Source organism: Conger conger, chromosome 2, assembly GCF_963514075.1.
Source record: "Conger conger chromosome 2, fConCon1.1, whole genome shotgun sequence".
Lineage (NCBI taxonomy): Eukaryota > Metazoa > Chordata > Actinopteri > Anguilliformes > Congridae > Conger > Conger conger.
In genome coordinates this window covers 73,617,055-73,639,554 of record NC_083761.1, presented here as the reverse complement: position 1 = coordinate 73,639,554, position 22,500 = coordinate 73,617,055, and the positions used below count along the sequence as shown (strand labels likewise).

The following is a 22,500-nucleotide window of genomic DNA, read 5'->3' as shown; positions in this document are numbered from 1 at the left end:
TTATTTTGTTCAGTGTAGTAATACAATGCAGTGCTGCCATTGGCCGTGGTGTCAGCGCTGTCACTGGCTTCCGTCTGAAGCGCACAGCAGTGGGAGGAGCCGGGCAGTTGATTGGCGGGGGGGGCTGAGCTGTGTGCTGTTCTCCAGGTGGTGGGCAGGGCCTATGAGGACGAGCTGAAGAGACTGGAGGAGCAGGAGCGTCTGGACATGGCCATGGAGCGAGGCAGGCTGCAGGGAACGGTAAGGGCCTCCGGGTCTCTTCCAGGGCTCCTCCGGGTCTCTTCCAGGGCTCCTCCGGGGCCCCTCCAGGGCTCCTCCGGTCAGCAGCGGGGCTGCCTCTCACCCCACCCCTTTCTGCCCCTTCCAGGAGAGGGAGTACAGAGAGGCCGTCCAGAAAGATGTCCCCCCCCGCACGCCCAAGCCGTCCCAGGCCTTCGGCCCCAAAGCCGCAAGCCAACAGCGCCCCTCCCGGGCGAGGCACCACACCCCGAACAGGGCGAGGACGCTGCCCCGCAAACCTGCGCTGAGTAAGTCCTCCCTGTCCTCCAATCAGAGCTGGAGGCACTTAGCATAACAAGCTGCTCCTCTGTACTGAGACGCTGTGTGTCTGTGTGTGTCTGTGTGTGTCTGTGTGTGTGTGTGTGTGTCTGTGTGTGTCTGTGTGTGTGTGTGTCTGTGTGTCTGTGTGTCTCTGTCTGTGTGTGTGTGTGTGTCTGTGTGTGTCTGTGTGTGTCTGTGTGTGTCTGTGTGTGTCTCTGTGTGTCTCTGTGTGTCTGTGGGTGTCTGTGTGTGTGTGTGTGTGTGTGTGTGTCTCTGTCTGTGTGTGTGTGTGTCTGTGTGTGTTTGTGTGTGTCTGTGTGTGTGTGTGCGTGTGTGTGTCTGTCTGTGTGTGTCTGTCTGTGTGTCTCTGTCTGTGTGTGTGTGTGTGTGTGTGTGCGTGTGTGTGCGTGTGTGTGCGTGTGTGCGCGTGTGTGTGCGTGTGTGTACGTGTCTGTGCGTGTGTGTGTTGCAGTGAAGGTAAAGGACAATGACCTGCTTCCGCTGCTGTTGGAGGAGTTCCCCCACCTGCAGCTCTCCCCGCACACGCTCACACGCATGTGGAAGAAGCAGCTCAAACAGGTGGACCACCTGGCAGCCGTCGGCAACCACCACACCCGCAACAAACTGACCAGCCAGGTGGGGGCGCTGTGACAAGAAAAAGCCCTTCTTTTAGTTACCAGTCTGTCCACCTGTTCTTTTTCCTTTCCTTTGCTCTTTTTCAGTTCTCAACTCGCATGGTCATCTTCTGTTCTCTTGCCATTCGCTCTGTGCTGCCACTCTGGTGTCTGATTCGGAGGCTGTTCAGATACTGTTAGTATGCAGTTTGTTTTGTGACCCTTCTGCCATTATTTGACCTTCTGTGAGTGTGGCACCTCTGTAGTGTGCTGCCTGTAGTTGTATCCTGTTCCCTGTGTAGTGACTGTGATGTCATCGTTTGTGTGTCCAATAGCGTGGCGTGTAGTGGATTCTGTAGCCTTGTGGTGACGGTTGAGTGAAGTGGCTCATTCAGTGAGTCCTCTTTTCTTTGCAGGTGGAGGAGGCGCAGAGGAGACACGACCTCCTGGTGGAGATCATCCGGAAAGAGCAGGAGCACAACCACCGGCTGGTGAGTCCGGCTGCGCCCCAGCCGCCTCCGTCTCCCAGCGTGCACCGCTCTGCGTGTCAGACGGTCACCTCCTCTCCCTCTCCCTCTCCCTCCCGCTCCAGAGGGACGTTAAGGAGCGGATCCAGCAGCAGAAGTCGGCCCAGAACAAGCTGAAGGAGCAGAGGCGGCAGATCGCCCGCGCCAAGAAGTACTACAGCGAATACCACGTGCAGATGCGCGCGCGCATGATGAGGGCCCGCACTCGAGAGGAGAGGGTGAGCTCCCCAGCGCGCGCTAAACACGCTAAACACACATGACCCCGCTCACACGCTAAAAACGCTAAACACACACAACCCTGCTCTCACGCTAAACACGCATGACCCTGCTCTCACGCTAAACACGCTAAACACACACAACCCTGCTCACACGCTAAACACGCTAAACACACACAACCCTGCTCTCACGCTAAACACGCACGCCCTGCTCTCACGCTAAACACACACGACCCTGCTCTCACGCTAAACACGCTAAACACACACAACCCTGCTCTCACGCTAAACACGCTAAACACACACAACCCTGCTCTCACGCTAAACACGCCAAACACACACAACCCCGCTCTCACGCTAAACACGCTAAACACACACAACCCTGCTCTCACGCTAAACACGCTAAACACACACAACCCTGCTCTCACGCTAAACACGCATGACCCTGCTCTCACGCTAAACAAGCTAAACACACACAACCCTGCTCTCACGCTAAACACACACAACCCTGCTCTCACGCTAAACACGCTAAACACACACAACCCTGCTCTCACGCTAAACACGCTAAACACACACAACCCTGCTCTCACGCTAAACAAGCTAAACACGCATGACCCCGCTCTCACGCTAAACAGCGTCAGCTAAATAACTAATGTCACTTACATTGATTAGAGCAGGGGCCAATGTGTGGTTAAGGGCCTTGCTTCAACATTACATTACATTATTGGCATTTGGCAGACGCTCTTATCCAACGGCTGTGCACATGTTATTGTGGCTACACCGGGATTAGAACCACCGACCTTGCGTGTCCCAGTCATTTACCTTAACCACTACGCTACAGGCCGCCCCACAAGGGGCCAACAGCTACACTGATCTAGTGGTTACACTGGGGCTTGAAATACCAACCGTCCAGGTCCCAGTCAAACACCATAGCCACGAGGCCGCTAGGCTACCCACTTATTACAGAACGCAATTGGCTTCAGCGCTGGGGAGTATGTGTAGCTGTAACAGGGTACATATAACGCAGGGTTTGTGGCTTGGAGAGCCCTTGACTGTAATGGCTGGGGGCGTGTGTCTGTGCAGATGTTTAAGCAGATCTTTGAGGAGGGCCTGGAGCTGCAGAAGGAGCGTTTTAGAGAGGAGCGGGCCTACGCCAAGGAGGTGCGGCAGGAGCACCAGCGCAAACACAGGGACGAGCTGGAGTCCATGGAGAACTACTACAAGGACCAGGTACCGGCCCACTGCCCTGCCCACTCTCTGGGACTGCTGCGAGACCAGTCCTTGGATTTAAACTGCTGTTTTGATGGCTTGCGTTTAAAGCACATTTCTGCTAACTAGTTTAGTTTCAGAGTTTCTGTGATGGGGGATTTTGTATTATCCACTCGAGTGTTTTTGTATTGAAAGTATTGCATTGAGATGCTTTGGCGTGATTAAGAGTATGCGGATGTAGATTTGGAGGTGTGTAACATTCAGATGAATTTGAATCGTGTGCGAAAGTCAGAATCGCATCTGTCCTCTGTCGTCACTTCCAGTTTTCACTGTTGGCTGAAACTCTTGCGCAAGAAAGAAGAGAAATCCAAATGAGGAAGAAGGCCCAAGAGAAGGCAAGTATGGTGGCACGAAGCAGGCTGTGTGCTGTGAACTGAGTGGCTATGGGGTAGCACCTACTAAACAGTGGACATGGTAGCACCTATTAAACAGTGGATATGGTAGCACCTATTAAACAGTGGATATGGTAGCACCTATTAAACAGTGGATATGGTAGCTCTTATTAAAGTGGCTATGGTAGCTCTTATTAAACAGTGGCTATGGTAGCTCTTATTAAACAGTGGATATGGTAGCACCTATTCAACAGTGGCTATGGTAGCTCTTATTAAACAGTGGCTATGGTAGCACCTATTCAACAGTGGCTATGGTAGCTTTTATTAAACAGTGGCTATGGTAGCTCTTATTAAACAGTGGCTATGGTAGCTCTTATTAAACAGTGGCTATGGTAGCTCTTATTAAACAGTGGTTATGGTGGCTCCTATTAAAACACTTAATAACAGCTTTAACATGGAACAGTGTTGACAAGGAGTGTGAACTGTACACACTACGGTGCAAGGCGTGATTGTTTGTTCAGTTTGTCGGTGTGTTTGTGTCTGGCCCCAACTCAAATAAACCGTCATCATAACAGCGGAGTTATTATGAAGCGGCCTTAATCCGGTCATAATCACGAGCGAACCGCGCCTCTGCCCCCCCCCCCCAGGCGCTTCAGAAGATGAAGCGGGAGCTACGCAGCAAAATGGAGAGGGAGATCGGCGAGCTGCAGAAGATCATCATCCAGAACGACGACGACGACTACTTCTGGGACCTGGAGGCCGAGCGGCTGCGGGGGAAAGTGAAGATGGCTTCATTCCAGTACAGCGCCAGCCATCTGCCCTGAGGCCCGCGGCCCGAACGCGCAGCCTTCCGGAGCGTTCCGCTGCTGGACGCCGCACGAGGGACTCCTCTCCAACGGCTCCTCTTCTCCAAAACAGACTTCCATTTGTGCAATTTAGTAATGTCATTTTATTTTATGTTCTAAGAAGACAAAGACGGGGGACCATGAAACCTGGACCACACGAGGATGCGACACTAATAATGAGGAAGTTTAGATGGAAGAATTTTTTTTTTCTAATTTTTTTTTCCTTTTTTTCTAAATCTAAAATTTTAACTACATGCTGGATTTTTATCTTCCTAACGTCTTAAACACTGTTAAATGATTGCTGAAAGCAAAACCAGGTCTTAAATTATTTATTAAATCTGAATTCAGGGTTTTGGATTATTAAAACTATCCTACGGTGTTGTGCATTTTGGTCACTAGGGGGCGCTAATAAACTGAAACCTGTAAAGGATCCTGCTTCACCACGTACAGTGGAAGTGTTGATTTACGGCTGTAATTTATACTGTACAGAAAAACGACTGTAGTTTAAGAGCATGAATGACGCTGTAATGTACTGTGCTGTCACGCCATGGCATGAATCAGATTGAAAACCATTTCACAACCTTATGAAATCCGTCCAATGACTTCTCCCAAAGGCATCCCTCCCCCTCGGTCCATCTGTGGAAATAAGACCTGAACACCGTGTTATATTAAACATTATGCTGTGAGGTGCAAACAGCATAGAGTTTATTGCTCATCTTCTGCATGGGTACAAGATCTTTTTTTTTTCAAAATGTTTTATCATACATGTGTAATGAAGCTCACAGAACAGCTGGTGTGAATGCTAAACACACGGTAATAAATACAAGCGAATGGAAATATGGGGGGGGGGGGGGGGGGTGTAAATTCAGGACAACAGAAATTTAATCAGAACCAATTGCACACACACAAACATACAAAACAAACGATAGTGTATTCAGTACAACAAATTGCACCAGTCAGCTATAGATATAGTTCTGCTAGTGGAGCATGCTACATGAAGCAACAGGCTGTGTCTTCCGAACTGACTCGATACGGGAGCAGCTCTCCTGGCGCTGGAAGGCGTGTGTGGATGGGAACGGAGCGTTAGCGATGCGCACTGGTGTAGTGTGGGGCAGAGGCGGGGCAGAGGACGGTGTGTGCACTGGACACGGGGGTGGGCGGGTTGCTATATAGGAGTCAATCAGTCGATAAACTATTTGGTAAATAAATGGAAGTTGCCAAGTTTTGCGCAACTTAAGTCTGTAGGTGTGCAAACAATTTTTTTCCTTTTTATTTTTTTTAAGTTAAAAGATAAATTAAAGGTTCTGTGATCCGCATATGAACAATATCCTATACTGTACAAAGCACCATCTCGGGATACTTATTTTTCTTTATCCAGAGGCTAAATATTTTAAATTTTGCATACACACTGGCAAAAACGAAACAAAATGAATTAATTTTGTGTGTATGCAAACTTTAAGAACAGTCCATGGTCATAATAGATTGCTATAGACAGGCAGCATTAAACATTCAAAAAAAACTTATGAATCAACACACGAGTTTACAGGGCAAAAAAAAAAAAAAGCTAAAAAATAAATATTGTTTAAAAAGTCCGTACTTGCAGAGCTGTGTTTGGGGTGAGTGTATGAAAGGGTTTATGCCATTAAATCTTGACCTCAGTCCCCCAAATCAGAGGGCTATTCTGAGTGACTTATGGGAGAGGGTCACAGGTTAGACTTGAGAATGGCAGTTCCTCGGTGTTTCTGAGACATGCTTTCTTAAGAGGGGTGTACATCGGTCTCGTCGCATGTCAGCTTTACACACGCACAAAAAAAAACGCAAAAAAGATACATCACCTGAGAACGTGACTGTGAGGTCTGTGATATACTGGTATGTTAAAAGGACAGAAAAGACAAGCCATATACAAAATATATATATTTTTAAATATATATATACTCGAAAATTACAGGTATATATTTCCAATGCAGTATGGTTTGTGTATAATGTGTTACGCGTTATTTAGAAACTAATATGACGTAAGCACCTCCCGCCCCCGACACGTTTGTAAAGTGCTCAAGAGCCGCGAGGAAAACTCCTGCCTTCTTAAGTGGATGTCAGTTTGAAAGCACAGAAATCTTCCCTGGATTGCATTTCCTATGGGCAAGAAGGCACCTGAGGATAGAACCCAAATTCCCACCCCAACTGAACGGATGTCTATCTTCAGGTCCGATGGAGTGGTTATGCAACGCGTTCGCCGAGCCGATGCTCTCTGCGAGGACGATCGATAGGTGTAGCGTCCTTTTTGGGCTCGGAGGGGGGTGAGAAGTCTGCAAAATGCAAATGAATACCACACCAATATGCAAATATACATGATGACATCATTAAATTAACCTACCGGCCGGTCAAGCGGTTAACCTATGGCACTCTGAGGGCGGTGCAGGAGAGTCTGTTTTCACAACGATGCGCTTCCTGTCTCAACTCTCAACTTCCTGTTTGGAGAGTGGCTTTAAAAGGTTTCCGGTTCGTCCATCACGAAAACATCGACTTCATTCAAGCTTAACTCGTTCACAAATAGTCTATAATTTAAACATTAATACTTTGAGCATTAAAAAAGGAGGAATTTCTAAGATGCAGTTTAGAATTCTGGAATAATTCTATTTTTATAGTTTTATTTTCTCATCTGATATAAAAATAACGAAAGCGTTTTTTCTTTCTCTTGTCGCACGAGCGCGGCTGGCAGGCCTGCGGGGCGTCTCCGGGTGTGAAGTGGGCGGACAGCGGTGGGCGGACAGCGATGGTCGCCGTGTGTCTGGAGGGCTTAGAGGAGAGTGCCGCACCTCGAGTCTGGTGCCCCCCCGCAAGGCGAGGGCACGTGGCCTCCCCGGTCCCGGGTTTCTGAGTGTCCGGGGTGACGAAAGCCTCCGGGGTGACAGTAGCACTACTACTCCTACCCTCTGCTGCCGCGTTCCCCCTCGTGGATTTGTGTTTTGCTTAGTAAATGAGGAAACACTACATAGAACAGTCTTTTTAATGTTGTAAATAAAATGTTTTAAAAAAGCCAGCATCCTTTGCAGGTTCCAATGTAAGTTATTATCAAGTCTTTTAGCAGCTGAAAAAGGAAATCGTAATTAAAAAAAAAAAGGTAGGATGGGGGCAGGGCCTCGGTGTGGTGTCAGTGCTGCTGGACTGTGGAAGCTCCTCCCCGGGGGCGGGGTGAACCCCAGCCCCTCCCTCACTCCACGGCGAAGCCGCACGTTTCCTCGATGGCCGTCAGCAGCTTGTCGTACAGCTTGTCGTAGTTCTCGTACGGCGGAATGTCGATCCGGTTGAAGCTGGAAGGGAGGAGATGGCGTGAGACCATGGCCAGCAACCGTTTTCCGTTTCCCCGAAAAAAATAGATTTATGCCCCCGCTCAGAACGCTTAAATCCCCAGGACGGAATACCACAGCCACACGCACACAGACAGGAAAACGGCTCAAACGCACATCTCCTTCAGAGCAGCGACCTTCAGCAGCCCAGTGAGAATACGCTGGAACGTTCCCTTCTGCTTCTGTCAGCTCACTTCCTCAAAGCGCAATTTCTACCCATTTCATTTAAAATCACCTTCATCTGGCCTTACTGCAGCAATGTCAATGGAGACACTGATACTGTACATTATTCTGAGTTTAATATTATGTGTTAATATTATTTCATATTATGTTTAATATTATGTGCCTTAAGACGTAACACAAGGCCTCTCACTTTACACGAGGGGTACAGAGAGGGAGGGATCGCTGCTGTAAAAATGACTTGCTAATGGAACTCAGTGCCTCAGCCGGTTGCCATGGCGTGACGGGCGGGCGGGAGGCGGGGCTCAGACTCACCAGGTGTGGGCTTTGGGCAGGTTGTTGGTGCTGGCGTCGATCTGATGGATGGTGAAGAGACGGGGCCCTGCAGCACCTGTAGGCCAAACACAGACACGCAGAGTCACTCCACAGCCTTCAACACCTAAGCTGAGGCTGCTCAGTGGGGTGGGCGGACCCGCGCAGACGGGGGCTAACAGGCGCTGAGAGGCCACACAGTGTCCTGCGTGTGGTCCAGTCTGCCTTGGCTTAGTCTGAGGCTGAGCCAGGACACTGGAGCAGGTTCGAGCTGAAGACCTGCACAGAGAACCCGACTGTGGCCCATACCTGAGGGTATCCCGGCGGGGACAGAGGGGAGGTTTAGGGCAGGTTTAGGGGAGGTTTGGGGCAGGTTTGGGGGAGGTTTAGGGCAGGTTTGGGGGAGGTTTAGGGCAGGTTTGGGGGAGGTTTAGGGGAGGTTTAGGGCAGGTTTGGGGGAGGTTTAGGACAGGTTTGGGGGAGGTTTAGGGCAGGTTTAGGGCAGGTTTGGGGGAGGTGGAGGGCAGGTTTGGGGGAGGTTTAGGGCAGGTTTAGGACAGGTTTAGGGCAGGTTTGGGGCAGGTTTAGGGCAGGTTTAGGGCAGGTTTGGGGGAGGTGGAGGGCAGGTTTGGGGGAGGTTTGGGGCAGGTTTAGGGCAGGTTTAGGACAGGTTTAGGGCAGGTTTGGGGGAGGTTTGGGGGAGGTTTGGGGCAGGTTTAGGGCAGGTTTAGGGCAGGTTTAGGGGGAGGTTTGGGGGAGGTGGAGGGGTACCTTGCAGCGCCTTGAAGCCCTGCAGTGGGACGCGGGACGAGCCGGTGACGAACTGCAGCAGCCGCGCCCGGCGCTCCTCGTCGTACGACTCCACCGCCTTCCAGAACCACTTGACGATGTTGCTGTCGGGCGTGCAGTGCTTCAGCCGCGTGTTGGACTTCCAGTCGTTGATGTCGATCTTGCCCAGGCCGCACACGATGAGCTGGGGGGCAGGGGGGGAGACAGGGGGTGTTAGGGCGAGCGACAGCCTCTGTAACGGACCCCTCCTTGACCGCGGGGCGGGGTGGAAGCCTACCTCCAGCTCCTTCTCGTCGAAGGACTTGAGCAGGTGCTGGGGGATGACCTCGTTGAAGCCCTTCTGCAGAGCCAGGAACTGCGCCTCGATGCCGTGCAGGAACCTCCAGTTCACGTAGAGTCTGAGGACACACACGTGGGGGTCAGGGTCAGGGGTCAGGGGTCAGGGTTAACCTGCGGGCTTGCAGATTAGAGTCAGGGGGTGGGGGTTAGGGGGGCAGGGGCACGGTGTGGGTTAGGGGGGCAGGGGCACGGTGTGGGTTAGGGGGGCAGGGGCACGGTGTGGGTTAGGGTCAGGGGCAGGGTTAGGGCTCACGGTGCCCTCTGGGGGGCGGTACAGCGGGCGGGGCGGCGGCCGGGACCCTCACCTCACGTACTCCTTCTTGGTGTCCTCGCTCACGGGGATGCTCTTGCCGTTGGGCTTGAGCTCGTGCTGGATGATCTCGCCGTACGCGTTGTGCTCCACGCAGAAGGTGTGGTCCAGCACCCCCGTGATGTCGTTGTCCCTAGAAACACACACAGGCGGTGACGCTGGTCGGATAAACCCGGTGAGAAATGGACGTTTTTCCATGTTACTGTGCTGTCCCACGCCCATGCCCATGACAACGCTCTTCAGTCTGTGTGGAAAGGCGTGTGTATCGTGGCTGAAACAGGACCGGTGACGGTGGGAAATGGTCGTACGGTCCACCCGTAATATGAAGCTTCATCGGCTGCGCTGGAGCGCACACAAGCAGAGCTGAGACACACTGCTGACTGAGCACACAGCCATAATGAAGAGAGACCTCGCAGGACAACAGCACTGAGCAGCAGCAGCCAGAGTTAATGAGGGTTATCACTATAAAACCCAATGCTCCATCAGGACCATAAACGCACTTCATGGCCAAGAATAAAAACTGCCGTCAAATTTTACAATACAAGCGCTTTGTTTGAGTGTGCGCTTGTGAGCGTGAGCGTGAGTGTGTATGTGTGTGTGTGTGTATGTATGTGTACGTGTGTGTGTGCGTGTGTATATGTGTGTATGTGTATGTGTGTGCGTGTGTATGTGTATGTGTGTGCGTGTGTATGCGCATGTGTATGTGTACGTGTGTGTGCGTGTGTATGTGCGTGTGCGTGTGTGTGTTTATGAGAGAGAGCGTGCTTACAGGATCCAGACCAGGCTCTTGTGCAGGTCTGGGTCCACTGTGTGTGTGTGTATGAGAGAGAGAGTGTATGTATATGTGTATATGTATGTATATGTGTGTGTGTGTGTGAGTGTGTGTTTATGAGAGAGAGAGTGTATATGTATATGTGTATATGTATGTATATGTGTGTGTGTGTGTGTGTTTATGAGAGAGAGAGTGTATGTGTGTGTGTAGATGTGTGTTTGCGTGCGTGCGTGCGTGCGTGCGTGCGTGCGTGCGTGTTTATGAGAGAGAGAGCGTGCTTACAGGATCCAGACCAGGCTCTTGTGCAGGTCTGGGTCCACTGCCTCCATGTCATCCAGGGTGATGGGCTTCCCCAGCAGCTGCTTGTAGAAGGGCAGGGTGAAGCCGCCGTCGATGTAGTGGCCGTGGAACACCGCCATGCCCATGATGCGGCCCACGAAGTGGAAATAGGACAGGTGCTCCTGGGGGGGGCAGGGAAAGGGACGCGGTCACCCACCACAGCGCCCGTCACTCACAGGGGACATCACTAAAACGGTGCGGACGTTTTCTCAACTCCATGGTTCTACACGCGTCTGTATTTAACCCGGAAGAGCAAGTGTCAAAGATCCAAAAGACGTCTTTAAAATTAGGTTTGACATGTTGCTTAATATTACCGCGTCAGACGCCATTGCCACTAGGCAGTCTTCTTTCCCGAAATACGCTACCGCTGGATTACGTTACAAGAAAAAACAAATAAAAATAAACACTTGATGTGCTGCTAATTAATAGCTTTGTTTCGAATGGAATCCTGGTATTTGGAGTGTTAGAACAAACCTATGTGACAGCCAATGACCACAGATGTTGCTAAATCCACCGAAACTACAGCAGAGCGCAGGGAAGGGCCCGTGGCGAAGGGCGCGTCAGGCCTCGGCCCTGGCCCCTGGCCCCCGGCCCCCGGCCCCCGGCTTACCGGATTGACGGCGGAGTCTGGGTTGATCTGCAGGGTGTAGATGTCATCGCGTGAGTACTGGAACAGCCCGTAGTAAGGGTTCAGCATCTCGTGGGACAGCAGATACAGCCACTCTCTGCGTGGAGAAGGAATGGACAAACACCGCTGAAACACACCAACCCCCGCAGCCACACCTCACACAGGACCCCCTCTGCCTGCTTTCTGACCGCAGGAGTCTGGCCTGGAACAGGACTAAACGGGCGCAGTAGCACATAGCTGCCACGAGGGGGAAGAGTCCCTTCCCCGGATTCCTTTCTGCAGATCTTATCCGAGGGGAATCTGGAGTGTTTTTTTCACAGACCATTTAAGCTGTGGAAGACGCTGGCAGCGTACCTGGCCACTCCTCCGTAGTCCAGCCCCTCCTCGCCCCTGAACTTCACCATCAGTCTCTTCCACAGGTCCTTCGGCCTCATCTTCATCACCTGGCGGTAGGACTCCTGAAGAGGGAACAGGGCGCAGCCTTACAGCAGGAAGCATGGCAGAGGGAAAAACACTTCAAATAAGACGTCGGGGTTAGCGTCTGAGGCTCAGCCACGGAGGAGCAGACACAGCAGCAGCCCCACGGTGGTGCAGGCTCGCCGTTTCTCACACACGCTCGCTCTATCTGGGAGCGCTTCCCGAGAACCGGGGGGCTCGTGTTAAAACAACAGTTTCGGCAGGCGGCCGCATTAACGGCCCCCGGGGGCCCTGAAGGCGCAGCAGATTTGCGTGTCAGTTCTGTAATCTGCCGCTCTCTCTCCCCCGGCCCGCGCGACTCGGCCGGTGCTGGGAAAGCAGCAGGAATGTCTCGGGCCAGTCAAGTGTGTTTCCCTTTAACATGTGAAAAAATTACATAAGACTTCTCTATTCAGCCCACTTCCAGAAAGAAAAAGAAAAAGAAAGAAAAAAAAAAAAGAAAGAAAAAAAAGCACAGAGCTCTAAAAACCTAGCTCTAAAAACAGCCCTATTACAGCCAGGAGGGTCTGCCACTACCTCATGAATGACATTTAGAGAGGTTCCCCAGATATGAGCAGTTACCGTCTGCTAACCACATCCTCACACCCAGCCGTGCGCACAGTCTCCTGCTCATTAGACCAACACATGACATTTGTTCCTAATAATGGGATTCCGGCGACAGACCTAAAGCATTCCGGCGCATTCCGCGGAGTGGCTGGGCCGGGACTGTTTGGGCTAGGGGTTCCTGGGCCCCGACTCCGACATTCCCGATCACAAAACATTTTTAACTTTTCCTCCGCAGAACACACAAAGGGCCAGATCGGCCCCTCCCCCGGCAGTTGGATGAAGTAATATTTTTTATAGCTCAGCTTGTCCTGTGAAGTTATGAAGTTATGTCTGGCCCAGGCTCCCCGCCTCCCCCTTTCGCTGCTGAAATCATGCAGAAAGAATGTCCTCCTCCTGCCCAGAACAGAGAGGAGGAGGGCCGGGCCTCTTTCAGGTGCTGCTGCCCCGAGGCAGCCATGTTCCCCAGGATGACACGGTGCGTGTTCCTGTCCACCAGGCCCGGTGTGTGGCCCTGCAGCAGGACAGCTGCCATATGCACGCTTACGCCTCCACTCCAGACAGGCTGGTCTATCAGCAGACTACTGACCTAGTATGTGCTACATGCCTCAAAAGCACACAATCCATTACAATACATACCACACTCACACAGTAAACGTATTTTTTTCACATATAAAATAAGATCTCTACTCTCTCATGACAAATGGACCAGAGTATCATGCAGGTGGCTGACCCTCATGCAGACACATTAATATAATATTTACACCCCTAATAAATATGATGGACCATTAGCCCCACTAATAGTGTCCCCCATTAGTGTCCAGGCCTTTTTAAAGGTAGTAGTGCTAAATAGGTACACTCTCATATCCTTCTCTACTTCTAAATCCTTCTGAATTATATAAACCAGGCACGGCCAATGATTTGTGAGGTATTACAAATACCTGGTAGAGCTTGGAGCCCACCCATAGTTTTCAAGCACGTTTTCATGTGTGTGGTTTATTGTTGATAACATACGTGTGTGTGTGTGTGAGTGTGTGTGTGTGTATGTGTGAGTGTGTGTGTGTGTGAGCGTGTGCTTGCGTGCACACGCGTGTGCGTTGACGCTCACCTCGAAGATCTCCTCTCGGCACACCTCGATGCGGCAGTGGCCCGCCTGAGGCTGCTGCTGGGACAGCTCCTGCCGCAGGATCTTCAGCTTCTGCACCAGGTCCCGCTTGTACTTGGGCACGGTCAGGCACTCGGCCTCCTCGGGCAGCTGGCTGGGGGACAGGACCTGCTGGGGCGGCTGCTGCTCCTTCAGCTGGTTCGGACGGCTGGAGGAACGGGACACCCGGGACGTTAGCTTCTCACCGCTAATCAACGCTAACAACTGCCAACAACAACCAGCAACCACAACAACCGACAACAACAACCAGCAACCACAACAACCGCCAACAACAACCAGCAACCACAACAACCGACAACAACAGACAACAACTGCCAACAACAACCGCTAACAACAACTGCCAACAACAACAACAACCGCCAACAACAACCAACAACCGCTAACAACTGCCAACAACAACCAACAACCACAACAACCAACAACCACAACAACCGACAACAACCAACAACAACTGCCAACAACAACCAACAACCACAACAACCATCAACAACAACCAACAACCGCTAACAACAACCGCCAACAACAACAATCACCAACAACCGCAAACAACCACCAACAACCACCGCTAAACATCTGCAACAACCGGCAACAACCACTAACAACCACTACCCGTGTGCGGCAGGCAGAAACCATACCGCTGCCTTCTTTTACAAGAGAAACTCGACACATCAGGCCAGGTGCTTCATAACCGAATCCCAAACAGCAGACGTGACGTGTGACGGAGACGTTCTCCAGAGACCGGGGCAGTGCCGTTTAAAGGAGAGCGGCATGACGCTGGTGGCGCCACTGCGTCAGGCCGCCGCTCAAATCGACTGGAGCAGCCACGCCGGCTGCGCCTCCGCCAGCCTGCCCTGGCCCACGGCGCCCTGGCAGACTCCTCAAACAAAACGCCCATCCCGGGGCACCTTCACGTCCCCCCCCCCCGGAGCACACCAGCCCTGCCCGCGTCACGCCCAGCGGCCCGGCCGGGGCCTGGGTGGTCCCCAGAACCAACGCCGTTTACAGAAAGAGTTTCCACGAGTGTGAATCACAGAGCTCCCAGAGCTACACTGCAGCAACCGGGCCCCTGGCTCCGCGGGAACACCGGGCCCCCTCGGAGGGAACAAAGGTGAATCCAGGACCCCTCAAGTCTGGGATCGGGCGGAACATTCCCACCCTCTCTCTGTACTCACTGGGACAGCCTGTTATATTTGGATCTGAAAACAGAACGGCTTCAGTGTTTTAACAGCAACCCTGTATAATTAAGTCAGCAGCCATTTATTTTATTGGCAGCCGCTGGGTCCCTTCCATGTCAAAGTGAGGGTAGCGTTGGGTTTAAAACCAATTCTGGGAGGGGAAAAAAAAAAAAGAAGAAAAAAAAGTATTCTTTAAGAAAACCGAAGAGAGTTTTGCTTGGCTCGAAACCCGGAGCACTGTTAACAAAGCATTTTTTTTAAAACTTGCAGAGGACACTGTAATTAAACCCACTCAAACACTGGTCAGTGTCATGGGTTTTCAAGAACTATTGAAATGCCTCCAGACTGACCATCGATGCACTGGCTCTCTCTCATTTTCACAGCTTTGAGAAAGTTTTACTGCCAGTCTGCAGTCCATCATGAGTACAACCCGGGCTCTAAAAATGTAAGTAAATGACGAAGCTTGCGATGCGCAGCGCAGACAGAACATGAACTGCTGACCCGAAACACGGCCGACCAACGGCCACATAGGAGCGTCTGTGACATGGCGACGGATCGCTGGGAGGGGAGGGGGGGGGGGGGGGATGATTGTCGAAGGGCGGACACACTCCATGGCTTGAGGGAAATCAAAAGGTCCTTTATGAAAATGAGGGCTGGGGTATTGCTTACACACTGGCCTTTTGCACTTAGCGGGAACAGCGGGTGTGCTAGCCTCCGGAGCGGGGTTATAATCACTGCACTGTGCTGCCGTCCACAATGGGCTGTGTGTGTGTGTGTGTGTGTGTGTGTGTGTGTGTGTGTATGTGTGTCTGAGTGTGTGTGTGTGTGTGTGTGTGTATGTGTGTCTCTGTGTGTGTGAGTGTGTGTCTATGAGTGTGTGTGTGTGTGTGTGTGTGTGTGTGTGAGTGTCTCTGAGTGTGTGTGTGTATGTGTGTGTGTGTGTGTGTGTGTGTGTGTATGTGTGTCTGAGTGTGTGTGTGTGTGTGTGTGTGTGTATGTGTGTCTCTGTGTGTGTGTGTGAGTGTCTCTGAGTGTGTGTGTGTGTGTGTGTGTGTGTGAGTGTCTCTGAGTGTGTGTGTGTGTGTGTGTGTGTGTGTGTGTGTGAGTGTCTCTGAGTGTGTGTGTGTGTGTGTGTGTGTGTGTGTGTGTGTGTGTGTGTGTGTGTGTGTGTGTGCGCACTGATGGGCTTCAGGCGTCCTCAGCCCTCCTGCCACTGAATCTGCTCCGGGGGGCAGCAGACGTTATTAGGGAGCGTCGCCCCAGTGAAACCCACGTCTGCCAGAGGAGAGACTGGCTGGTCCTCACTGAGCCTCACTGTGTCAGCGTTTCTCACTGCTATAGGTCAGACTCAACAATTTAAATAGCCCCCTGATTTGAGGAAAATATTGTGTGCTGAACTCAATGGCCTATTGAACGAGCTGACGCATGTGGTGCAAACAGCAGGTACGCGTCTCCGGGCTCAACACTCAGTCTGTTGTTTCAGCGTTTCCTCAAAGGTGTGCTATGAAAAGAGAAAAGGCAGGCAGTCTGAGTCTGTCGCTGGGGGAGTCACTGTGTCCTTCCCCCTGCGTCTGTGTATCCTTCCTCTGTGCCTGTGTGTCTGTGTCCTTCCTCTGCGTGTGTCCTTCCCCTGCGTCTGTGTGTCCTTCCCCCTGCGTCTGTGTGTCTGTCTGTCCTTCCTCTGCGTCTGTGTCTGGGTGTCCTTCCCCTGCGTCTGTGTCCTTCCCCTGCGTCTATGTGTGTCCTTCCTCTGCGTCTGTGTGTCCGTGTGTCCTTCCCCCTGCTTCTGTGTGTGTGTCCTTCCCCTGCGTCTGCGTCTGTGTGTGTGTGTGTGTGTGTGTCCTTCCCCCTGCTTTTCTGTGTGTGTGTGTGTGTGTGTGTGTGTGTCTATGTGTCCTTCCCTCTGCGTTTGTGTGTCCTTCTGTGTTCCACTCTCTGCTGTGCACCAGTCTGCTGCAGGTGAGGTGGGCTGTATGTATGCGTGTGCATGTGTGTGCATGTGTGTACGTGCGTGCGTGTGTGTGTGGGGTGCTCAGAAAAGTAAACTGAGCAATCAAAGAGAAGAGGACTGCAGAAGCAGACTGTGCTTTTGTGCAGATGCACATACAATCTGCTCGACGTCCCTGAGTGCCTCACAGTCCATTGTTGTAACTTGTTTACACACAAATGTTCCTCCTCAGAAAATAGCTGCTGAATCAGCGGGCTTGAATCCTACCTCCTTTTTAAGAGCTGAAGCGCACAGCTTTTGGGAAAGGGGATACCGGAGGTGCAGGAGGGGTGGAGGGAGAGGGGGAGGAGCGGGAAAGAGCTCTTAATCCAGAGAGATTATCACTCCTGCGCAGCTGGAAAAGTGAACGTGCACACTGCCACTCAGAGAGAGAGAGAGAGAGAGAGAGAGAGAGAGAGAGAGAGAACATGGAGGAAAGTCACATGGCCTTCGCCTGACGTGGCCACCTGGATTTAGAGGGAGAATGTAACTCAACACAACTGACACCACAAAGCAAATATGCACATTAACGTGTGAGATAAATAAGGCCTAGGTGTGTTGGGTTAGGTGCACAGAGCCCTTCTCTATAGAGAGGTGTGTATTAGGGTGAGAGGGGAAAGGCAGACTGAGTTAGGGTTAGGGTTCCTGCAGATCTCTGGGCCCCTGAGGACAGAGCACGGGAGCTGCTGGGGTGAGGGACAGTCACAAAGGGGGGGGGGGGGGGGGTTCTGTAGGGGGGCTGCAGTGGATGGGACAGCTTTAGAGGCGGGAGTAGGGGGTTGTAGGGGGGCTGCAGTGCAGAGGGAGTGATGGGCCAGCTTTAGAGGCGGGGGTTTGGGGGGTAGGGGGGTTGTAGGGGGGCTGCAGTGCAGTGGGAGTGATGGGCCAGCTTTAGAGGCGGGGGTTGGGGGGGGTAGGGGGGCCTGCAGTGGAGGGGTGGTGATGGGCCAGCTTTAGAGGCGGGGGTTGGGGGGGTGGGGGGGTTGTAGGGGGGCTGCAGTGGAGGGGTGGTGATGGGCCAGCTTTAGAGGCGGGGGTTGGGGGGGTTGTAGGGGGGCTGCAGTAGAGGGGTGGTGATGGGCCAGCTTTAGAGGCGGGGGTTGGGGGGGTGGGGGGGTTGTAGGGGGGTTGCAGTGCAGAGGGAGTGATGGGCCAGCTTTAGAGGCGGGGGTTGGGGGGGTAGGGGGGTTGTAGGGGGGGCTGCAGTGGAGGGATGGTGATGGGCCAGCTTTAGAGGCGGTGGGCTGGGGGGTGGGGTGAGGTTGCGGGGAGAGACGGAGGCGCTGTCTGGCTGCACTAAGTGACCACATCCTGCCGTCCCCCGGCCCTGCAGGGTCCTGCAATCCTTCATTTCCTGCAGACTAGACTAGCGGGGGCGGGGCGGGGAGGGGAGGGGGGTGGGGAGAGGCCTGCCACTGCACCCAGGCACAGAGGACGACAGAGAGAGGCACACTCGACACAGAATGGCTCTCTCTGCACTTTCACCTGAAAATCAAACACCCCCACTCCTTCTTCTCCTCCCTCCCCCTCTTCTCCTCCTCCTCCTCCCTCCCTGTCTGGTATGCTCTCTCTCTCTCTCTCTCTCTCTCTCTCTCTCTCTCTCTCTCTCTCTCTCTCTCTCTCTTCATCTCTCTCTCTCTCTCTCTCTCTTCTCTCTCTCTCTTCTCTCTCTCTCTCTCTCTCTCTCTCTCTCTCTCTCCCTCTCTCCCTCTCTCCCTCCCTCCCTCCATCTCAGTGTCAGCGCCCGCAGGAGCAGGCTGCCCCGGATGAGCGCTCTCAGACTGGAGGCTCTGCACACGTCGTGCTTCCTGCGCGCACAGCCCCAAACCTCGCCTTCACGTGCAGGTCTGAGTGAGACCTGCGTTACCTCCGCGCAGCTGGCAGCCTAACGAGGCGGGTCTGAGGCACGAACGCGCCGGCTGTTACACATTACGCCCAGATCCTCCCCTCGTTACATAAATAAATAAATAAATAAATAAATAAATAAAAACACAACAGCCCACCAAAAAACATTTATCAAACTTCTGGGATCAGGGTGTCAGGCGGAATTTCTGAAATCCCTGTCCTGATGAAAGACAGATGTGTTGACGGAAGGCCTCCTCTGATAGGTTTCCCCAGTCGGGAAAGCTCATTGGGCGACGCTCGGATTGGTGCGCTCCGATTGGGCAGGCACCCCTGCCGCTCAGCGCAGCACCCCGCGACGACATGCTCGTCCTCCGTCTCCGTATCCATCTCCCCCCGTCCCTCTCTCCCTCTCTCCCTTTCCCTCTCTCCCTCTGTCGCCCATCTGGATTCACTCTGCATGTTTACGTGCTTGTTGTCGGTTTGTAATCATTGTTTATGGTTCCTACACAAAGCCCTTCAACAATCAAATAATGTCCCCATTCCCCTAAATATCGAAATAACCCATAAATCTGACTGTGCTGCTGCCAGGTTTTGGAAGGAGCACGCACAAGGGGGGGGGGCATGTACAGTGAAAATGACCCGGGACATGTCACCGTCTGCACTGAAAATGACCCGGGACATGTCATGTCACCGTCTGCACTGAAACCTGTATGCGGAAAGCCTCACGTGACACAAACCAGGTCTAAACTGGTGACGACCACAAACATCATGCTTATGTTTTTTCATCAAGCAGCTCGTTTCACAGTGTTGGTTTAAACTGAATGCGGATCCCTCTTGCCCACTTTCTTTTCCAATAACATGCCCCACCTTTAGCACACACGGTGGTGAAGAAAAGGGGTAATAAGCGGCTATAAAAGTCATGTTCCCTTGTTTCTGAAACGGTCTGGCGGTAACGACTCTACGTCACGGCGTTATTCCCGCCACGGATGAACGCAGCGCGGTCTGTGGGCAGGGGGCTGCGTCTAGAGCAGGGGAACCCGTCCCAGCTCGATCACCCTGCCACCCCTTGCTGGGGCCCCCTCCAGCCCCACTGCCCCCTCCTTCCCTCACGGCGGATCACTGATAACAGCCCAGGTGCAGTCAGAGGAAACGGGGGAAACGCCGTTTCACCATGGTAACGGCACACAGTCTGCCAAAAGAGCCTGAGGCCAAACCCACAGAGGCTCAGTTTAACACCAACCACTTATCCTCTACACCTGAGACTACAGTTCCCATTACCCTCCACCGGCTGGAGACTACAGTTCCCATTACCCTCCACCGGCTGGAGACTACAGCTCCCATTACCCTCCACCGGCTGGAGACTACAGCTCCCATTACCCTCCACCAGCTGGAGACTACAGCTCCCATTACCTCAACCGGCTGGAGACTACAGCTCCCATTACCTCAACCGGCTGGAGACTACAGCTTCCATTACCCTCCACCGGCTGGAGACTACAGCTCCCATTACCCTCCACCGGCTGGAGACTACAGCTTCCATTACCCTCCACCGGCTGGAGACTACAGCTCCCATTACCCTCCACCGGCTGGAGACTACAGCTCCCATTACCCTCCACCGGCTGGAGACTACAGCTCCCATTACCCTCCACCAGCTGGAGACTACAGCTCCCATTACCCTCCACCGGCTGGAGACTACAGCTCCCATTACCCTCCACCAGCTGGAGACTACAGCTCCCATTACCCTCCACCAGCTGGAGACTACAGCTCCCATTACCCTCCACCGGCTGGAGACTACAGCTCCCATTACCTCCACCGGCTGGAGACTACAGCTACACCAGGCACAAAGCACAGCTCGTAAAACTGTCACTACACTACCAGATAAAAACTAACTAAAATGTCAACGTGAGTGATCTGATCTGATTGAATCACTAAGGCTTTTCAATAATGCTGCACATCATTCTGGGGCCTGCTTAAATCATATTTCACACATATGGTTAGAATCAGTGCCCATTTTACAAATGCACATGCCGCGACAGACTGTGTTATTGTAAGAGATTCTTTCAGATTTTTAGGAAAAAGGAGAAAAAAATGAGCACATTCTTTGAGCAACAAGGAAGAGAAATCAAATCTCCACTTCCAGGCAACAATTTCCGGAGCAGAGAGAAACCACTCAGCCCAATGAAAGGAAGTCTCGCATTCACATGCAACCCAACACAGCAGACAGCTACATAACAAACTTACACCCAACACAGCAGACAGCTACATAACAAACTTACACCCAACACAGCGGACAACTACCTAACAAATACTCAACACAGTAGGTAACTTATGTAACACTCTCAAAGCAGAAACACCAACTCCCTCATGTCTACTCCTCCTCTCTCACTCCTTCACTCCCTCTCTCCCTCCTGTGCTCTCACTCAGTCCTTCTTTTCCTTTCTCTTCTTCCCTCCTGCACGCTCACTCAGTCACTCCTCCCCTCCCTCTGCCTCCCTCTCTTCTGCACTCATTTATTCCATCACATGCTTGTTCCTCCCTCTCTCACTCTTTTCCTCTATTCCTCCTCCATCAGCTTCCTCAGCACACTCCCTTTAACTCAGCCCAAAGAGCCAGACGTCATGTGTATTACACTCACTGCAAGAGGGAGTCTCCAGCAAATACCACAGCCCCCTTCTTTTTTTTTTCCCCCCCTAAATTTGGTGTGGGGCTGAACATGCCAGATTCCCACCCTCTTTTGAACTGGCCAACTATTTTGCAACCGCAGCAGTGTTCATGTGTGAACCCCGCTGCCAATTCAGGACCGGAGACGTCCACGGCCCTCCTCTGAATCCTGCGGTGTTGCCAGCCTGGTTCTTCTCACGTTGTAGACAACGGCTGAGCTTGCAGAGTGGAATCAGAGGAAGACCTTTCATATGCGGCTTTGACACACAGTACGCAGGTACCCGATTGGCCAGTGGAGCTCTCTGGAGAGCGTCGGAACACGGACTCGTAGACGACTGAACCCCGCTGAACCCTGGGTAACGCCATTTCTGATAGCTCGTCATCACCCGATGGTGCTACTGGCCACGGTCAACACCGCGACGGTGTGGATTCAATCCAAGACCACGGGGGTCATCCATGCACCACAGCTATTCTTTCCATGTGATATTAACCTGAGCTTCAGTTGAGAGCCTTAGTAAGTACTGTTACATTACATTACATTACATTATTGGCATTTGGCAGACGCTCTTATCCAGAGCGACGTACAGTTAATTAGACTAAGCAGGAGACAATCCTCCCCTGGAGCAATGCAGGGTTAAGGGCCCAACGGCTGTGCGGATCTTATTGTGGCTACACCAGGATTAGAACCACTGACCTTGTGTCCCCCAGTCATTTACCTTAACCACTACGCTACAGGCCTCCCTGTTCAACACACTAGCAGGTATGTTCAGACGGCACGAGGCTAGATGGACTGTGTGTGGGTCTGTAAGGGGCAGCACCACAGATGGGCGCACCTCACGATGGCGGTGCTCTAGCTGTGGTATAAACATTGTGCCACACCTTGTTTTGTGATATGGTGGAGAAGGGGGGGTTACCTGAAGTTGCTGTTCTGGCTCTCGATGCCAACGCGGGAGCCATTAGGGTTCGGAGTCGGGCTGCTGCAAACACACAGGGGAGAGAACGCATTTACAGATGGAGCCAGAGAAAGAGAAAGAGAAAGAAAGAGGAAAGAAAGAAAGAGAAAGAGAAAGAGAGAGAGAACGCAGCTGAGAACGGAGCATCCAGAAGGATCAGGCTGGGTAGTTAGACTCAAGTGTCAGGCACTCCCAGTGAAAGCAGACCTGGGTCAGACATAATTGTTTTGGATTCACATAGTTTTCTCTGCTTTACCGAGCTTGTCTGGTGTATTGGAACCCGTGAAATACTCCCAAAAAGTGTAAACCCCAGCTTCTGGTTGCTCCTCTTAGTTGGCTCAG

The 22,500-nt window shown here is 52.4% G+C and overlaps 2 protein-coding genes across 4 annotated transcripts in view; one reads left to right on the top strand and one right to left on the bottom strand.

The window, feature by feature from the left end:
• LOC133118955 (centrosomal protein of 95 kDa-like) overlaps nt 1-5,059 on the top strand; it is a 20,080-nt gene extending 15,021 nt beyond the window's left edge. For all 3 annotated transcript variants that reach the window (XM_061229292.1, XM_061229301.1, XM_061229309.1), the window contains 8 exons: nt 148-240; nt 368-527; nt 1,013-1,176; nt 1,571-1,645; nt 1,747-1,899; nt 2,977-3,123; nt 3,426-3,497; nt 4,142-5,059. In XM_061229292.1, the coding sequence (XP_061085276.1) occupies nt 148-240; nt 368-527; nt 1,013-1,176; nt 1,571-1,645; nt 1,747-1,899; nt 2,977-3,123; nt 3,426-3,497; nt 4,142-4,318 (1,041 nt within the window). In that variant the 3' untranslated portion in view covers nt 4,319-5,059. The remainder of the gene's footprint in view (nt 1-147; nt 241-367; nt 528-1,012; nt 1,177-1,570; nt 1,646-1,746; nt 1,900-2,976; nt 3,124-3,425; nt 3,498-4,141) is intronic.
• Nucleotides 5,003-22,500, bottom strand: part of smurf2 (SMAD specific E3 ubiquitin protein ligase 2) — a 70,551-nt gene continuing 53,053 nt past the window's right edge. Inside the window, exons 11-20 of the mRNA XM_061229320.1 lie at nt 22,120-22,182; nt 13,484-13,688; nt 11,710-11,813; nt 11,338-11,452; nt 10,671-10,849; nt 9,612-9,749; nt 9,245-9,365; nt 8,950-9,151; nt 8,182-8,257; nt 5,003-7,650 (exon numbers count right to left, since the gene is read on the bottom strand). Coding sequence (XP_061085304.1) covers nt 7,551-7,650; nt 8,182-8,257; nt 8,950-9,151; nt 9,245-9,365; nt 9,612-9,749; nt 10,671-10,849; nt 11,338-11,452; nt 11,710-11,813; nt 13,484-13,688; nt 22,120-22,182 — 1,303 coding nt within the window. The 3' untranslated portion in view covers nt 5,003-7,550. The remainder of the gene's footprint in view (nt 7,651-8,181; nt 8,258-8,949; nt 9,152-9,244; nt 9,366-9,611; nt 9,750-10,670; nt 10,850-11,337; nt 11,453-11,709; nt 11,814-13,483; nt 13,689-22,119; nt 22,183-22,500) is intronic.